Here is a 13,629-nt window from a genome sequence, read left to right as displayed (position 1 = left end):
GCTCACCCCGAGATATATACCGGACACCGGGTCCGCGCCTACTGGGTCCCTTTATACCCAGTAGGGACCACTGGAACCCCTGGAGGGCTACAGGTCCCAGGTTTACCAAACGCTGACTACAGTACCAGGGCTAGGAGTCACGGAGGCCCCAGCGACCAGGGAGAGTGATCTCCATGAGGAGGCCCTACCACCAGGTCAGCAGGTGCAAGAGAGAGACAGTAACCAAGCTAGGCCTAGCTCCAGGCAGGCCAGAAGCTTAGCGAGTAAAGCCACGGATCAGGAAGCACTATACCCTCTCACTGGGGAGAGTCCAAAAGTGCGCCCTTCGTCCGGAGTACCCTGGACCGTGCCTGCATCTTCACCAGTAAAGGTACTGAAGCTTACCCCCGTGTGAGTGTCCGTCTTTCCTCCGGGACCGTCCTGCCGTCTCTCTCCCCTGCACCACCACCCATTACATCCCACGCTGCCCTGAGGCCCGCTCCACCTGTGGAGAGCCGTTCCATCACAAGCTGCCCTACCATCTGCCTCAGAGGACTGCTCCGCAGCAGCGGCCCCCCTTTTGCCGCATTCCACAGGTGGCGTCACAAACTTTCCAAATTCCCTATAAATAATTCCCCTTTTTATTGACCGCCCTGGGTCACGGACCAGGCCAGCTACCGTGATATCCCCGCTATACCGGCATCCATAGGCCCGGCTGCCGAGTACCCCACGGCCCTGGGGGCGCGTCAGTTTTGCCCCCTTTAAATGGAGGTGTTCACCTGTACATGGATTGTGACATCAGAACTTATCTCCATTTTTAGGGTGAGCTATCACACTAGACACGACTCTCAGGCATAAGTAGAGTTAGTTTTGGAAGAAAGTCTGTAAACAGGTTAAAGAAACAGGTTTATGGCATGTTGCCTACTTCTCTACAAAAGAATGAACTCTCTGAACGTTTAAATATTGTCGTTGTTACACAATGAAGGCAGAAACTCTTGCTGGTTACATCCAAGAATGCACCAGTTTGATGGTTTCACTCTGGCACAGTTCTTTAGGTTAAACTTACAAGGAAACAGCACCTTGTGAGCTCAGAACATTGTGAAGGTTCAAGTTCAGTCTCTTGGGTCTAGTCTGGGTTATCAGACCAATAGTCGGTCAGAGGTACACTGGTGTCCTGCCATTCATCCACAATAAGCAGAATCTCCAGAAGTACTCAAACTCTTCGCTGGTTGGACCCACATTTTGGATCAACAATCCACTTCTCGAAACTCTGTTGCAATAACACAGCTGTTTGTACACTGTGTAACACTCCAGATTCACCAGTGATGCGGACCTGCAGCCATGTGGCACCACTCTACAGCGTGAAGCGTTGACATGCCACCACTGACCATAGAACCCATGTGCCTTCACAGTACCCTACACATAACATGCAATCATCATTATGCATCTAAAAGATATAATGTTTTATGTGAACGTTCTCCCTTGTGTATTTTTTGTATAATCAAAGTTCTAACTGGTTATAAGAAGATCCAAAGAATGCCCCCTTGTAATGAAAACGTCCATAAGAACCAACAAACCGATAGGAAGAAAAGACCCCACAACTGCGTTTATAATAAAAGTAGAAAACTTTATTAAACAACCATTACATAGAATAAAATTGGGAAATAGTCATGATACAAGTCATTATGACCTTGTACCATGACTATTTCCTAGTTTTATTCTATGTAAAGGTTGTTTAATAAAGTTTTTTACTTTTAGTATATGCGTTGTTGAAGGATCCTTTCTTCCTATCGGTTTGTTGGTTGTAAGAAGATGTCCAGAAGAACAGAGAAATGGTTACAAATTCTGAACATGACGTCATCTTCTAGCCAGAAGTGACGCCTGTGCTCCATTGGAACATGGAGGTAATGCTGTATCCCATGCCAGAAAACTAAATTGACAATTTTTGCACAATTTTCGTCATTTAAGGGGCAGCAGAACTTTCCAGGCAGTCAGATTTTAAGTCACCTCATTACTGTGAGGTGCTAAAACTATGGGATCTGAGGACCAGGCTATCCAGTGCCCTTTTTCCTATCTCCCCTGATGAATCAAAATGTGAGGAAACGCGTCTGAAGACCTTCAACTGGATGTCCTGTGGTGAGGATACAGTTTGGGTTACCCCTTTGGCGCCAAGAGGATCATCTGTTGCACAATCACAGACTTCTTCTGACAATTAGTGATATTGCTCCTAATATTCTAATATTTGAACACAATTTCCTATTTTTCTCGTTACAATAAGCCCACCGGTGGTTTGTGGTACCTTTGGAAATGGCAGTACTTCTTTTTAACACACCTATTATATGCTGTTTGTAATGTTAGGGTGTCTTTGTGTCCTTATACATAGTCTTTTAATATGGATCATTGAAATTAATCTTTATACCTACTTTAATATTTATATTTGACTAATGAGTTTCTCTATTTTTGACATAATAGATTGGGTACTTTGGTTACAAATGTTGCCATCATAATAAGCTCATACAATGATTTATTTCTGATTATTATTTATTTGTTGGTCAATGATGGTCAAGAATGGGTTGGTGCTGGGGTTATATGTAGTTACAGTCCATTACATCACGAATGTGATGCTGAGTCACTACTCATGGGCAAGCTGTGAAACAGGGTAGTCAGGAGGTCCGAGGTCAGATACTAGGAGGCTCATAGTACAGAGGGGTGAGACAAAGGCATTGTCAGGTAACAGCCTGGGGTCAAATGCCAGGAGGATAGGTCAAAACCAGGGAATACAACAAACGGATAGTCAGAGGCCAAGTCCTGGGTCAGATACCTGAAGTCAGAGAGCATCAAAAGCAGAAGGGAAAATCCAAAAGAGTAGTCACAACAAAATCCAGGGTCATCAGCAAGATCAGAGTCTGACAAAGAGCCAGCAAACACAGCTACCTAAAGCAAGTATACAACTATCTGCTGCACACAGCAAGCAGGTTAAATACCCTTCAAATCATTTGAGGACAAGAGGCACCTGAGGAAACGCCCGCAAGCTAAACCAGATTGAACAGCAGGGCTGTCAATCAAAGTGCTGACAGCGCAGCACACCCCAGCATCAGATTGGATAACTGGACTGTCACTCACAAAAGCGACAGTCCAGCACATCACAGATCTCATAGCGAGTCTGAACTGTTGCTCACAGTATCCCTAGGCCACAGTCAGGTGTTTCTAGGTTGAGAAGAAAAGTGTTCAGTCGCTTTACGTTACTGCAGACTGACGAATTGTGCCAATGTGCATAGTGTCACAATTCCTCTATTTTTCTCTGAATTAGTGGGTGGTCACTTGACCACACATATGTAATTTGCATATGTGGCACCCCAGGGGTCCGGTTGCCACAGTGGCATTGCCTCCCTCAAAAGAGGTAATGCCATGCCTGGAAGCAAGCAGGGGTCCCCTAGTCAGGTATACTAAACATGCAACACTTTCCTGGCTCCAGACCAGCAAGGGGAGCCACACCCCTTGGCTACTGGGATCTGGGAGCAGGGTTAGTTAGTCTTAGTGTGAGGAGTTGAAGTGAGGACATCGAGGAGAGAGGAGCTGGGGACTGGAGCTGCGCGGCAGCTCACCCCAGATGTACCGCACGGAAGAACCGGACACCGGTGTCCGAGGCTGTGGGGCACTGAAGGCAGGTCTCCTGGCCCCATCAGACGCCCGGGGAGGCTCAGCCGCACCGCAGGGTCCAGCACCGCCACTTGTGAGCGACGCACCAGCAAGGCCCGAGTTGCCTGCCATACAGGTGAGCACAGAAACGTTGCACTCAGGGATGAGGGCCACCGCACAGCTACAAGCTGCAGGGCCAAAGAGTTTAGCAGAAAGGGAAGGCCTCCAACTTCACCTGACAAGGAGGATTCATTACTTGCTTCCAGGCTGCTCGGGCTTCCACTTCTAACCAGTATCCTAGTCCAGGCCTGTCTAATCAGCACCAGTAAAGGCCCTGGGACTGCACTTCCTTGTCTCTGTGTTTCTTGCTGTGCCATCAACCCCTGCACTACAACGCCCAGCACAACCTGCAACATCTTCTACACTGCACTGCCCTGGAGCTAGCTCTTCCTGTGGAGAGCCACACCATCCCTGCTGCAGTAACTTCAGCTTCAGAGGACTGCTCCGCAGCGGCGGCTCCCTTTAGCCGCATTCCACAGTGGCATCACAAACTCTATAAAAACACTATAAATCCCCTATCCATAACCCCTTTTATTGACTGCCCTGGTTCAGGGACCTGGTCACCGCCACTGTGACATCCCCCAGCATTTACCGGCCCGGCACCGGGTATCCCACGGCCCAAGGGGGCGCGTCACATACCTACGGTCATATGGCAACTAGATTCTCATCTGGTTTTTCTCAATATTATACTGAGAAAAGTGGATAAGAGTCTAGTTGGTACACTGTCACGCAGAGAGACGTCAGACTTTGCTTCTCATTCCGGAACATCCCTATAAACCTTTAGTTTTCCTGTGTTGATCCCCAAAAAAGTAAAAACTCTTGTATTAGGGGAAACGTTACTTCCCAAAATCCAAATACGGGATTTAAAATAAATTCCTCATCTCCAGAAACATTATACCCATAATTTGTAATATTATATTCTTCATTCTTTCTCATCATGGAGTGGCAAAGAGTTCCAAAGGCATAAATGATTTTGGAGGGAATGTTAATAAAAGAGTGGTATCATGTTGACCTTCTTGTTATAGAACATTATTTTATCTTTATTCAATAGCTTTCCATGTTTGATCGTGCTATACTTACGAACCCCGAAATTAAGAGCTTGTATCCTAAACGTTCTCTCTTAGGGAGTATGCCAAGATTCAGGCTTTGTTTTAACGCCTATCAAAAAAGTACAAAAGAAGGAAGGAGCGTCACGTTCTCGGGTTCTTCTGGGCTGTCCACTGTGTTCTGCCAGGAATGGTAGAATCTGGTACAAATATAGACGAAGACAGGCTTTGCTTTTGGGGCATTCAGAATCCAGTGGATGCTTGTTGTAAAGTTTCTTTTTGCTGTTTTTTTATCTTTTTTATATTTTATGTATAATTGTCAAAACATCAGAAAAATATTATTTTATTATAATATTATAAAAAAAACTATTTCCTCAAAAACTGTGAGATAACATGCCAAAATGACACATGAGACTAAACCCTAAAGGATCATCATGTTATCCAGTGAATCCCGCCAGTATTAAATATAATACTACACTTCTCGTTTTGTGAGGTCGGTACAATGACTATTTTACCAAATATGGAATTTTATTAAAATAAGACAAACAATAAAGTTACAGGGATTTTCCACTACTTGCCTATTTCTAGGATGTGACCAATATAACATTAGTGGGGGTCCGACACCTGGCACCCCCATCTGTTAGCTGTTATTTGCTCTGGCAGTGTCCAAGTGTGAACAGAGTACAGAGCCCCACCACTCCATCATACTGTCTAGTGGCCATTGGCAAAAATGGCAACTTGGCTCCAATTCAATGAATCTGTTATAAAATTACTGTTTTAGACTTTTGAACTAACCAAAACTGCATCTAATCTGCACTGTGTGTTCTTATCCTTAGACTCAAGAACAGTTAATATATTCTCAGATTCTTCCACGTAGGTGTGAATGAATTTGGAAAAAACGTTTTGTTTTTCTTCGAACAAGTCTATGGGTTTGAATCTTTAGACTTGACCAGTTATCGATAGTGAAAGTCTTAGTGAGGGACCTCTAATAAATAATTCGGAACAGTCATTTTGTAATATAATTCAGGAAGAAAATAACCCAGACATAGTGAAAAATAGATTTGCTTTATTATCCAAAAATTATTTGCAAAAAACAAAACAAAACAAAAATATTTTGATACTTTGAAAGAGTTTTCTTGCATCATATAGTTAAGGCATATTGCAAGGATATGACTTCAATGGACATTATTATAGTAGAGAGCTTGTGTTTCGCCAATGTGTTTTCAGGGGAATGGCTGCAGTTTGTCAAGCTGATGTTTCCTATGAACATTACATGAGACCTGAAGGTTACTAGATAGAAGATTGCATCTCATTGGTGCCACAGACTCATTTCTGCAATTCAATGTATGTCCCTTCTGAAGCAAATTCGAGACACTGTAGGAGATTAAAACATATATTATTTTTGCATTTTCAATGTTGTTAAAAATAAAATTCTTAAAATGGGCTGATTCAATGTCAAAAACGTATTTTCCGGTTGAGACAAGCTCTTTACATGAATAAATTATTGAGCTTACCATATACAAAGGTTCATCTTTTGGCTCCAGCTCCTGAAAAATAAAAGAATTAAAAATGGTTCAATAAAAATATTTCTACAGTATTACATGCAGTAGTTCATTTAATTTATTGTTCAGTGTCCTTGGTATACATAAGGTAATGCAGCTCATCTCCATTCACTAAAAGGAAATTTTTTATCATGAAAATACTGTCAAATATTCTAGAATCTTGTTATAGACCAGGAAGAGCTAAACAAATTGATATAAAGTTTTGTGAGAAAACATTCAGTATAAATTGTAATTTATTAATTTAAATGGGAACTGTAGTTTATACAAATTTATCTCAAATGAAGAGTACAGGTGGATATAAGAAACTTTTTAATATATATTTTTAGAGAATTCTGCTTCATTCTCCACTTGTGAGACATTTCTTGCCCTTCTTCTGCCTCCTGGAGTCTCCATCCAATTCAGAAAAAAAACTCAAGTCAGTGTTGCTTTAGACAAAACAGACTGCCAACACAGTGAGGCGTCAGTTTACACCTCTTCTGTAGAGAAGGGGAAGGAGGATACAGATTGAGAAGCAGAGGAAGACACAGAAAGATTGTGCTGAGCTTTCTAACAAGTCTTTTATCTCACCCCAGAGCTGGATTAACATATACACTCGTCAGTACTGCTGTATAATGACCTCCATGATGTTGCTTCTTCTGAGTGTTAACTAAAGATATGAATTCTTTATGTCTGTGTGTGCTGTGTATTGGAGACAACATAGCAGCTAATCTCAACCCACTAACTCAGAGACAACTGAAAATTAGAGACACTGCAGAGTGGAAAACAGGTGAAAAATGCTGGATACAAGTCACATAATGATCAAATATATATTTTTTTCTCGTGTACACACAGCTTATTCCAAAATGTATCGTTTAAATTTCCAATCATTCTTAGCTTGGAGGTCCAGTGAATGGTCTTATCAGCGACTGTCAGCCTTTCCTATATGAGCAAGTATACGACAATAGCTGTCAGTCACTGATCAGGACAACTCACTGGACCTCTGAGCCAAAAATGAACAGGGATTTAAATGAAAAAAAATACTAGTTTTAATTAATATTTCTGCGCTAAACTATATATCTATCTGCCCAGCTCCTCTTGCTGAATACAATGATGTTGAAAGTTCAGACTGCATGTACAATGTGACAGGTTCTCTTTAAATGAGAATGAGCGCAATTCCGGACACATCCCATGGCTAAAAGTGAAAGAACAAAAAAACTTTTTTTTTCTTTTTAATCCTGGTAAAAATTTTCATTATTTGCCTACTATTCTGGAATAATTAGTAATTTTTACACCTACCAAAAAGAGTAAAAAAAATGTTATCGTTTTAGTTGGTAAAGGTCAACAAGATTGATCCACTTCTGGATAACAGCCATTTGTAATTCTATGTATTTAGGTTCTTGCTGATGAATTTTTATGTGCTGTGAATGTTGCAGATTTCAGCTTTCAGTAGAATCAATCAGCAATCACACATTGTGGGATAATGATCTGTTTCACTAGGGACTTACACAACTGTTATCTTCGTCATCACAGCATGGAGGATACAGAAAAAGAATTGTCCCAAACAAAACACTGAGAGGTCATACAGTCTAAACAAACAGGTCCTGCATCACTCACTGTTGTTGGGCCCAGTATGTTGTTGTATATGGCATATTGTCCTGGTCCATCTATTGGTGGTCCTAATTCATTTGAAAATAAACAAGTGATAATTATAAATTTGTAAATTAATTGGATGTTACCAATTATGAATATTTCACTAGGGATCTGAGAAATGAAAAAAATAATGTTGTGGATCAAGACTAATGTCTATGTAAAGAACATATATTTCCCAATAGACAGTCATAGCTATTAATAAGTCCTCACCATATAGAGCTGATATTAAAAAGGCAATTTTTCACGCCAAGCCTATACAAATATAATCAAGAGAGGCCCATATGAGAAGTTGATACCTTAAAGGGAATCTGTCAGCAGGTTTTTGCTGATTAATCTGAAAGCAGTATCATGTACAGGCAAAGACTTTAATAATCTTTAAAGATTCCATAATAACAGGGTCTGTACCACAGGACTGGCATATAGCAAATGTGGTGCCAATATGCAAAAAGGGGACAAAAACTGAACTTGGAAATTATAGGCCAGTAAGCTTAACCTCTACTGTGGGTAAAATCCTGGAGGGTTTCCTAAGAGATGCTATACTAGAGTATATGAAGAAGAATAACCTCATGACTAGTGTTGAGCAATACCTTTCGATATCGGGAAATATTGGATCGGATTGGATCGGACCGATACCCAAAAAGTATCGGATATCGCCGATTCCAATACCGGAAACCAATGCAAGTCAATGGGACACAAATATCGGAATAAAAATAAACCCTTTCTTTCCTTGTAGGTTAATTCTACATGAAGGAAAACAGCTAAGAATAATGTAGAATGTATTACATGAAAAGCCGGCAATTCAGCAGCGGCATACACCGGTACCCGACAATTTAGAATAGAAAGAATAGAACATCACACATAGATTAGATAGATAGAAACATGTCAGTCACATATATATGAAGTACAGTGACAGTGTTGGTTACTGTACTTGTGATTTAGTGTAAAGGATTTATTTAAAAAAATAACAGTGTTTTCATGCACCGTCTCTTTAAAAAAGCCGGTCGGCAATTCATCAGCGGTACCCGACAATTTAGAATAGAAAGAATAGAGAATCACACATAGATTAGATAGATAGAAACATGTCAGTCACATATATAAGAAGTACAGTGATAGTGTTGATTACAGTACTTGTCATTTAGTGTTAAAATAAAGGATTTATGAAAAAAAAAATTGGTGTGGGGTTCCCCGTAATTTTAGGCTCTAGCGGAGGTTAAGCAGATGGCAGGGGCAGATGTTTGAAGCCTGGGAAGGGGGTAATACCCACGGAGCTTCCCAGGCTACTAATATCAGCCCCCAGCTGAATACCTAGCCTTTACTAGCTATTAAAGTGGGGGACCCCCCCCCAAAAAAATGACGTGGGGTCCCCCCTATTTTAATAGCTAGCAAATGCTAGGCAGACAGCTGGGGGCTGATATTAATAGCCCAGGAAGGGTGCCATGAATAGTGGCCCCCTCCCAGGCTAGAAACACCAGCCGTCAGCCGCCCCAGAAATGGCGCATCCATAGGATGTGCCAATTCTGGCACTTAGCCTCGCTCTTCCCACTGCCCTGTAGCGGTGGCAGTGGGGTAATAGGGCTGGGGTTGATGTCAGCTTATAATGCCAGCTGACATCAAGCCCAGGTTAGTAATGGAGAGGCGTCTATAAGACACCCCCATTACTAACCCCATAGTCAAAGTTAAAAAAAAAAACACAAACACCCAGAATAAAGTCCTTTAATTGAAATAAAGACACAATTCTTTATTGTTCTAAATGAAACCATACTTACCATCACGCCCATTCCAGCTGAAGCCAACGATCTCCTGCAATAAAAGTAAAATAATAAAGCAACATCATCCTTACCTTTGCATGGTTCCCACGACGGCTCCAGCTCTGCTACATTCACAGGACAGGCTGGATTGCAGCAGAAAGCTGCCATCCAGCTTGCCATGCCGCAGACACTGAGAAGCGCAGGCATGCTTGCTCTCCTCAGTGGCTGGCTGTGACGGCATAAAGATGAGCCGAGGTCATGTCCAATGAACTCAGCTCACCTCGTGCACGTCACTGACAGCGTGGGAAAATTCTCCTGCACTCAGCGCTTCAGCGTGAGAATTTTCCCACGCTGTCAGTGACGTGCATGAGGTGAGCTGAGTTCATTGGACATGAGCTCACCTCATGCACGTCACTGACAGCGTGGAAGAATTCTCACGCTGAAGCACTGAGTGCAGGAGAATTTTCCCACACTTTCAGTGATGTGCATGAGGTGAGCTCATGTCCAATGAACTCAGCTCACCTCATGCACGTCACTGACAGCGTGGGAGAATTCTCACGCTGAAGTGCTGAGTGCAGGAGAATTTTCCCACGCTGTCAGTGACGTACATGAGGTGAGCTGAGTTCATTGGACATGAACTCGGCTCATCTGGATGCCGTCACAGCGAGACACTGAGGTGCGCAAGCATGCCTGCGCTTCTCAGTGTGTGCTGCATGGCAAGCTGGATGGCAGCTTTCGGCTGCGATCCAGCCTGTCATGTGAATCTAGCAGAACTGAAGCTGTCGTGGGAACCATGGAAAGGCAAGGATGATGTTTCGTTATTATTTTACTTTCATTGCAGAAGACATTGGCTTCAGCTGGAATGGGCATGATGGTAAGTATGGTTTAATTTTGAACATAAAAAAATTGTGCGTTTATTTCAATTAAAGGACTTTACTCTGGGTGTTTGTGTTTTTTTAACTTTGACTATGGGGTTAGTAATGGGGGTGTCTTATAGACGCCTCTCTATTACTAACCTGGGCTTGATGTCAGCTGGCATTATAAGCTGACATCAACCCCAGCCCTATTACCCCACTGCCACCGCAACAGGGCAGTGGGAAGAGCGAGGCTAAATGCCAGAATTGGCACATCCTATGGATGCGCCATTTCTGGGGTGGCTGACGGCTGGTGTTTCCAGCCTGGGAGGGGGCCAATATTCATGGCACCCTTCCTGGGCTATTAATATCAGCCCCCAGCTATCTGCCTAGCCTTTGCTAGCTATTAAAATAGGGGGGGACCCCACGTCATTTTTTTGGGGGGTCCCCCATTTTAATAGCTAGTAAAGGCTAGGTATTCAGCTGGGGGCTGATATTAGTAGCCTAGGAAGCTCCGTGGGTATTACCCCGTTCCCAGGCTTCAAACATCTGCCCCAGCCGTCTGCTTAACATCCGCTAGAGCCTAAAATTACGGGGAACCCCACGCCAATTTTTTTTTTAATAAATCCTTTATTTTAACACTAAATGACAAGTACAGTAATCAACACTGTCACTGTACTTATTATATATGTGACTGACATGTTTCTATCTATCTAATCTATGTGTGATGCTCTATTCTTTCTGTTATAAATTGTCGGGTACCGATGCTGAATTGCCGGCCGGCTTTTTTAAAGAGACGGTGCATGAAAACACCGTTATTTTTTTAAATAAATCCTTTAACACTAAATGACAAGTACAGTAAGCAACACTGTCACTGTACTTCTTTTATATGTGACTGACATGTTTTTATCTATCTAATCTATGTGTGATGCTCTATTCTTTCTGTCATCCAGCTTGTCATCCTTCAGAGACACTGCAGAGCGCAGGCATTATGGGAACTTTCGATTCCGGTATTCGATATTCTAAAAGTATCGGAACTCAGTATCGGAACTCCGATACCGCGAATATCGGTCAATACCCGATATTTCAGTATTGGAATGCTCAACACTACTCATGACCCAATATCAACATGGGTTTACGAGGGACCGTTCCTGTCAGACTAATCTGGTCAGCTTTTATGAGGAGGCAAGTTCCGGACTGGATCAAGGAAATGCAGTGGATGTTGTGTATATGGACTTTTCAAAAGCTTTTGACACGGTTCCACACAAAAGGTTGATACATAAAATGAGAACAATGGGGATAGGGGAAAATATATGTATGTGGGTTAAGAACTGGCTCTGTGATAGGAAACAAAGGGTGGTTATTAATGGGACACACTCAGACTGGGTTACAGTTAACAATGGGGAACCACAGGGGTCAGTATTGGGCCAGCTTCTATTTAACATATTTATTAATGACCTTGTATGGGGCATACAGAGTAGTATTTAAATATTTGCAGATGACACTAAACTCTGCAGGGTAATCAATACAGAGGAGGACAATTTTATATTACAGGAGGATCTATGTAAACTAGAAGCTTGGGCTGATAAATGGCAAATGAGCTTTAATGGGGATAAATGTAAGGTAATGCACTTGGGCAGAGGAAATAAAATGTATAATTATATGCTTAATTGTAAAACACTGGGCAAAACTGTAACTGAAAAAGACGTGGTTGTATTGGTGGACGACAAGCTCACGTTTAGTGGCCAGTGTCAGGCAGCTGCTGCAAAGGCAAATAAAATAATGGGATGCATTAAAAGAGGCATAGATGCTCATGAGGAGAACATAATTTTACCTCTATACAAGTCACTAGTGCGACCACACTTAGAATACTGTGTACAGTTTTGGTCTCCGGTGTATAAGAAAGACATAGCTGAACTAGAGAGGGTGCAGAGAAGAGCGACCAAGGTTATTAGAGGACTGGGGGGTCTGCAATACCAAGACAGGTTATTACACTTGGGGTTATTTACTGTGGAAAAACGAAGGCTTAGGGGTGATCTTATTACTATGTACAAGTATATGAGGGGACAGTACAAAGACCTTTCTACTGATCTTTTTACTCTGAGGCCTGAGACGGGGACAAGGGGGCATCTTCTACGTCTGGAGGAAAGAAGGTTTAAACATAATCACAGACGCGGATTCTTTACTGTAAGAGCAGTGAGACTATGGAGCTCTCTGCCGCATGATGTTGTAATGAGTGATTCACTACTAAAATTTAAGAAGGACCTGGATGCCTTTCTTGATAAGTATAATATTACAGGTTATATACACTAGATTCCTTGATAGGGCGTTGATCCAGGGAACTAGTCTGATAGTCGTATGTGGAGTCAGGAAGGAATTTTTTTCCCCAATGTGGAGCTTAGTGTTTGCCACATGGGTTTTTTTTTGCCTTCCTCTGGATCAACATTTTAGGCTATGGGTTGAACTAGATGGACTTAGTTTTCCTTCAACATTAAAAATGATGTTACTATGTTACTCTGATTCCAGGGACATGTCATTTGCTGGTGTGCATGCTCTAGTTTCAATACAATTAGTGTTTTATGAACAGGAGATTATCACTGCCGGACTAGGTGTCTCATGCACAGAAGTCCAGCTCATTTTTGTAACCACACCCCCACCACTGACTGGCAATATGCTGACAAAGTACAGTCTACACAGAAAGTTGCCAATCAGTGGTGTGGGCGGAGTTATATTGAGCTCAGCATTCATAGTACTGTAGTACTGCTACAGCAGAGAAAACAGGGATTTTAGCAAAACTATACCCAGCAGTCCAGTAAGTGACACATTGCTGGAATCAGGGTCTCTGCCCATACATTATACTGCTTTCAGATTCCATGACAAAAAAATCTGCTGATAGATTCCTATTAAGTCCTCCATACACAAAGAGTAAAGTTGGCCAAAGATGGCAATTTTGGTGGGACCGGACTGTCTTCCTCTTATGCAGAACATGTTTATGAGGAGTTTACAAAGGTAACTTTTGGCAGAATTCTCAAACATCCCCATATACAAGCAAACTCAGCTCGGCTGAGAATTTGGCCAACAGATATCTTATGTGTAAGATCATCTTTAAATA

The 13,629-nt window shown here is 42.2% G+C and overlaps 1 protein-coding gene across 1 annotated transcript in view; it reads right to left on the bottom strand.

The window, feature by feature from the left end:
- Nucleotides 1-5,770: 5,770 nt before the first annotated feature.
- Nucleotides 5,771-13,629, bottom strand: part of LOC141172092 (cell adhesion molecule CEACAM21-like) — a 30,942-nt gene continuing 23,083 nt past the window's right edge. Inside the window, exons 6-8 of the mRNA XM_073655937.1 lie at nt 7,880-7,941; nt 6,239-6,271; nt 5,771-6,098 (exon numbers count right to left, since the gene is read on the bottom strand). Coding sequence (XP_073512038.1) covers nt 6,051-6,098; nt 6,239-6,271; nt 7,880-7,941 — 143 coding nt within the window. The 3' untranslated portion in view covers nt 5,771-6,050. The remainder of the gene's footprint in view (nt 6,099-6,238; nt 6,272-7,879; nt 7,942-13,629) is intronic.

The sequence above is a fragment of the Phyllobates terribilis genome, unplaced genomic scaffold (assembly GCF_046119375.1).
Source record: "Phyllobates terribilis strain yellow unplaced genomic scaffold, ASM4611937v1 Scaffold_12__6_contigs__length_324123572, whole genome shotgun sequence".
In the NCBI taxonomy this organism is placed as follows: Eukaryota; Metazoa; Chordata; class Amphibia; order Anura; family Dendrobatidae; genus Phyllobates; species Phyllobates terribilis.
The sequence above is the reverse complement of the archived record's forward strand: the minus strand, read 5'-3'. Positions and strand labels throughout refer to the sequence as shown.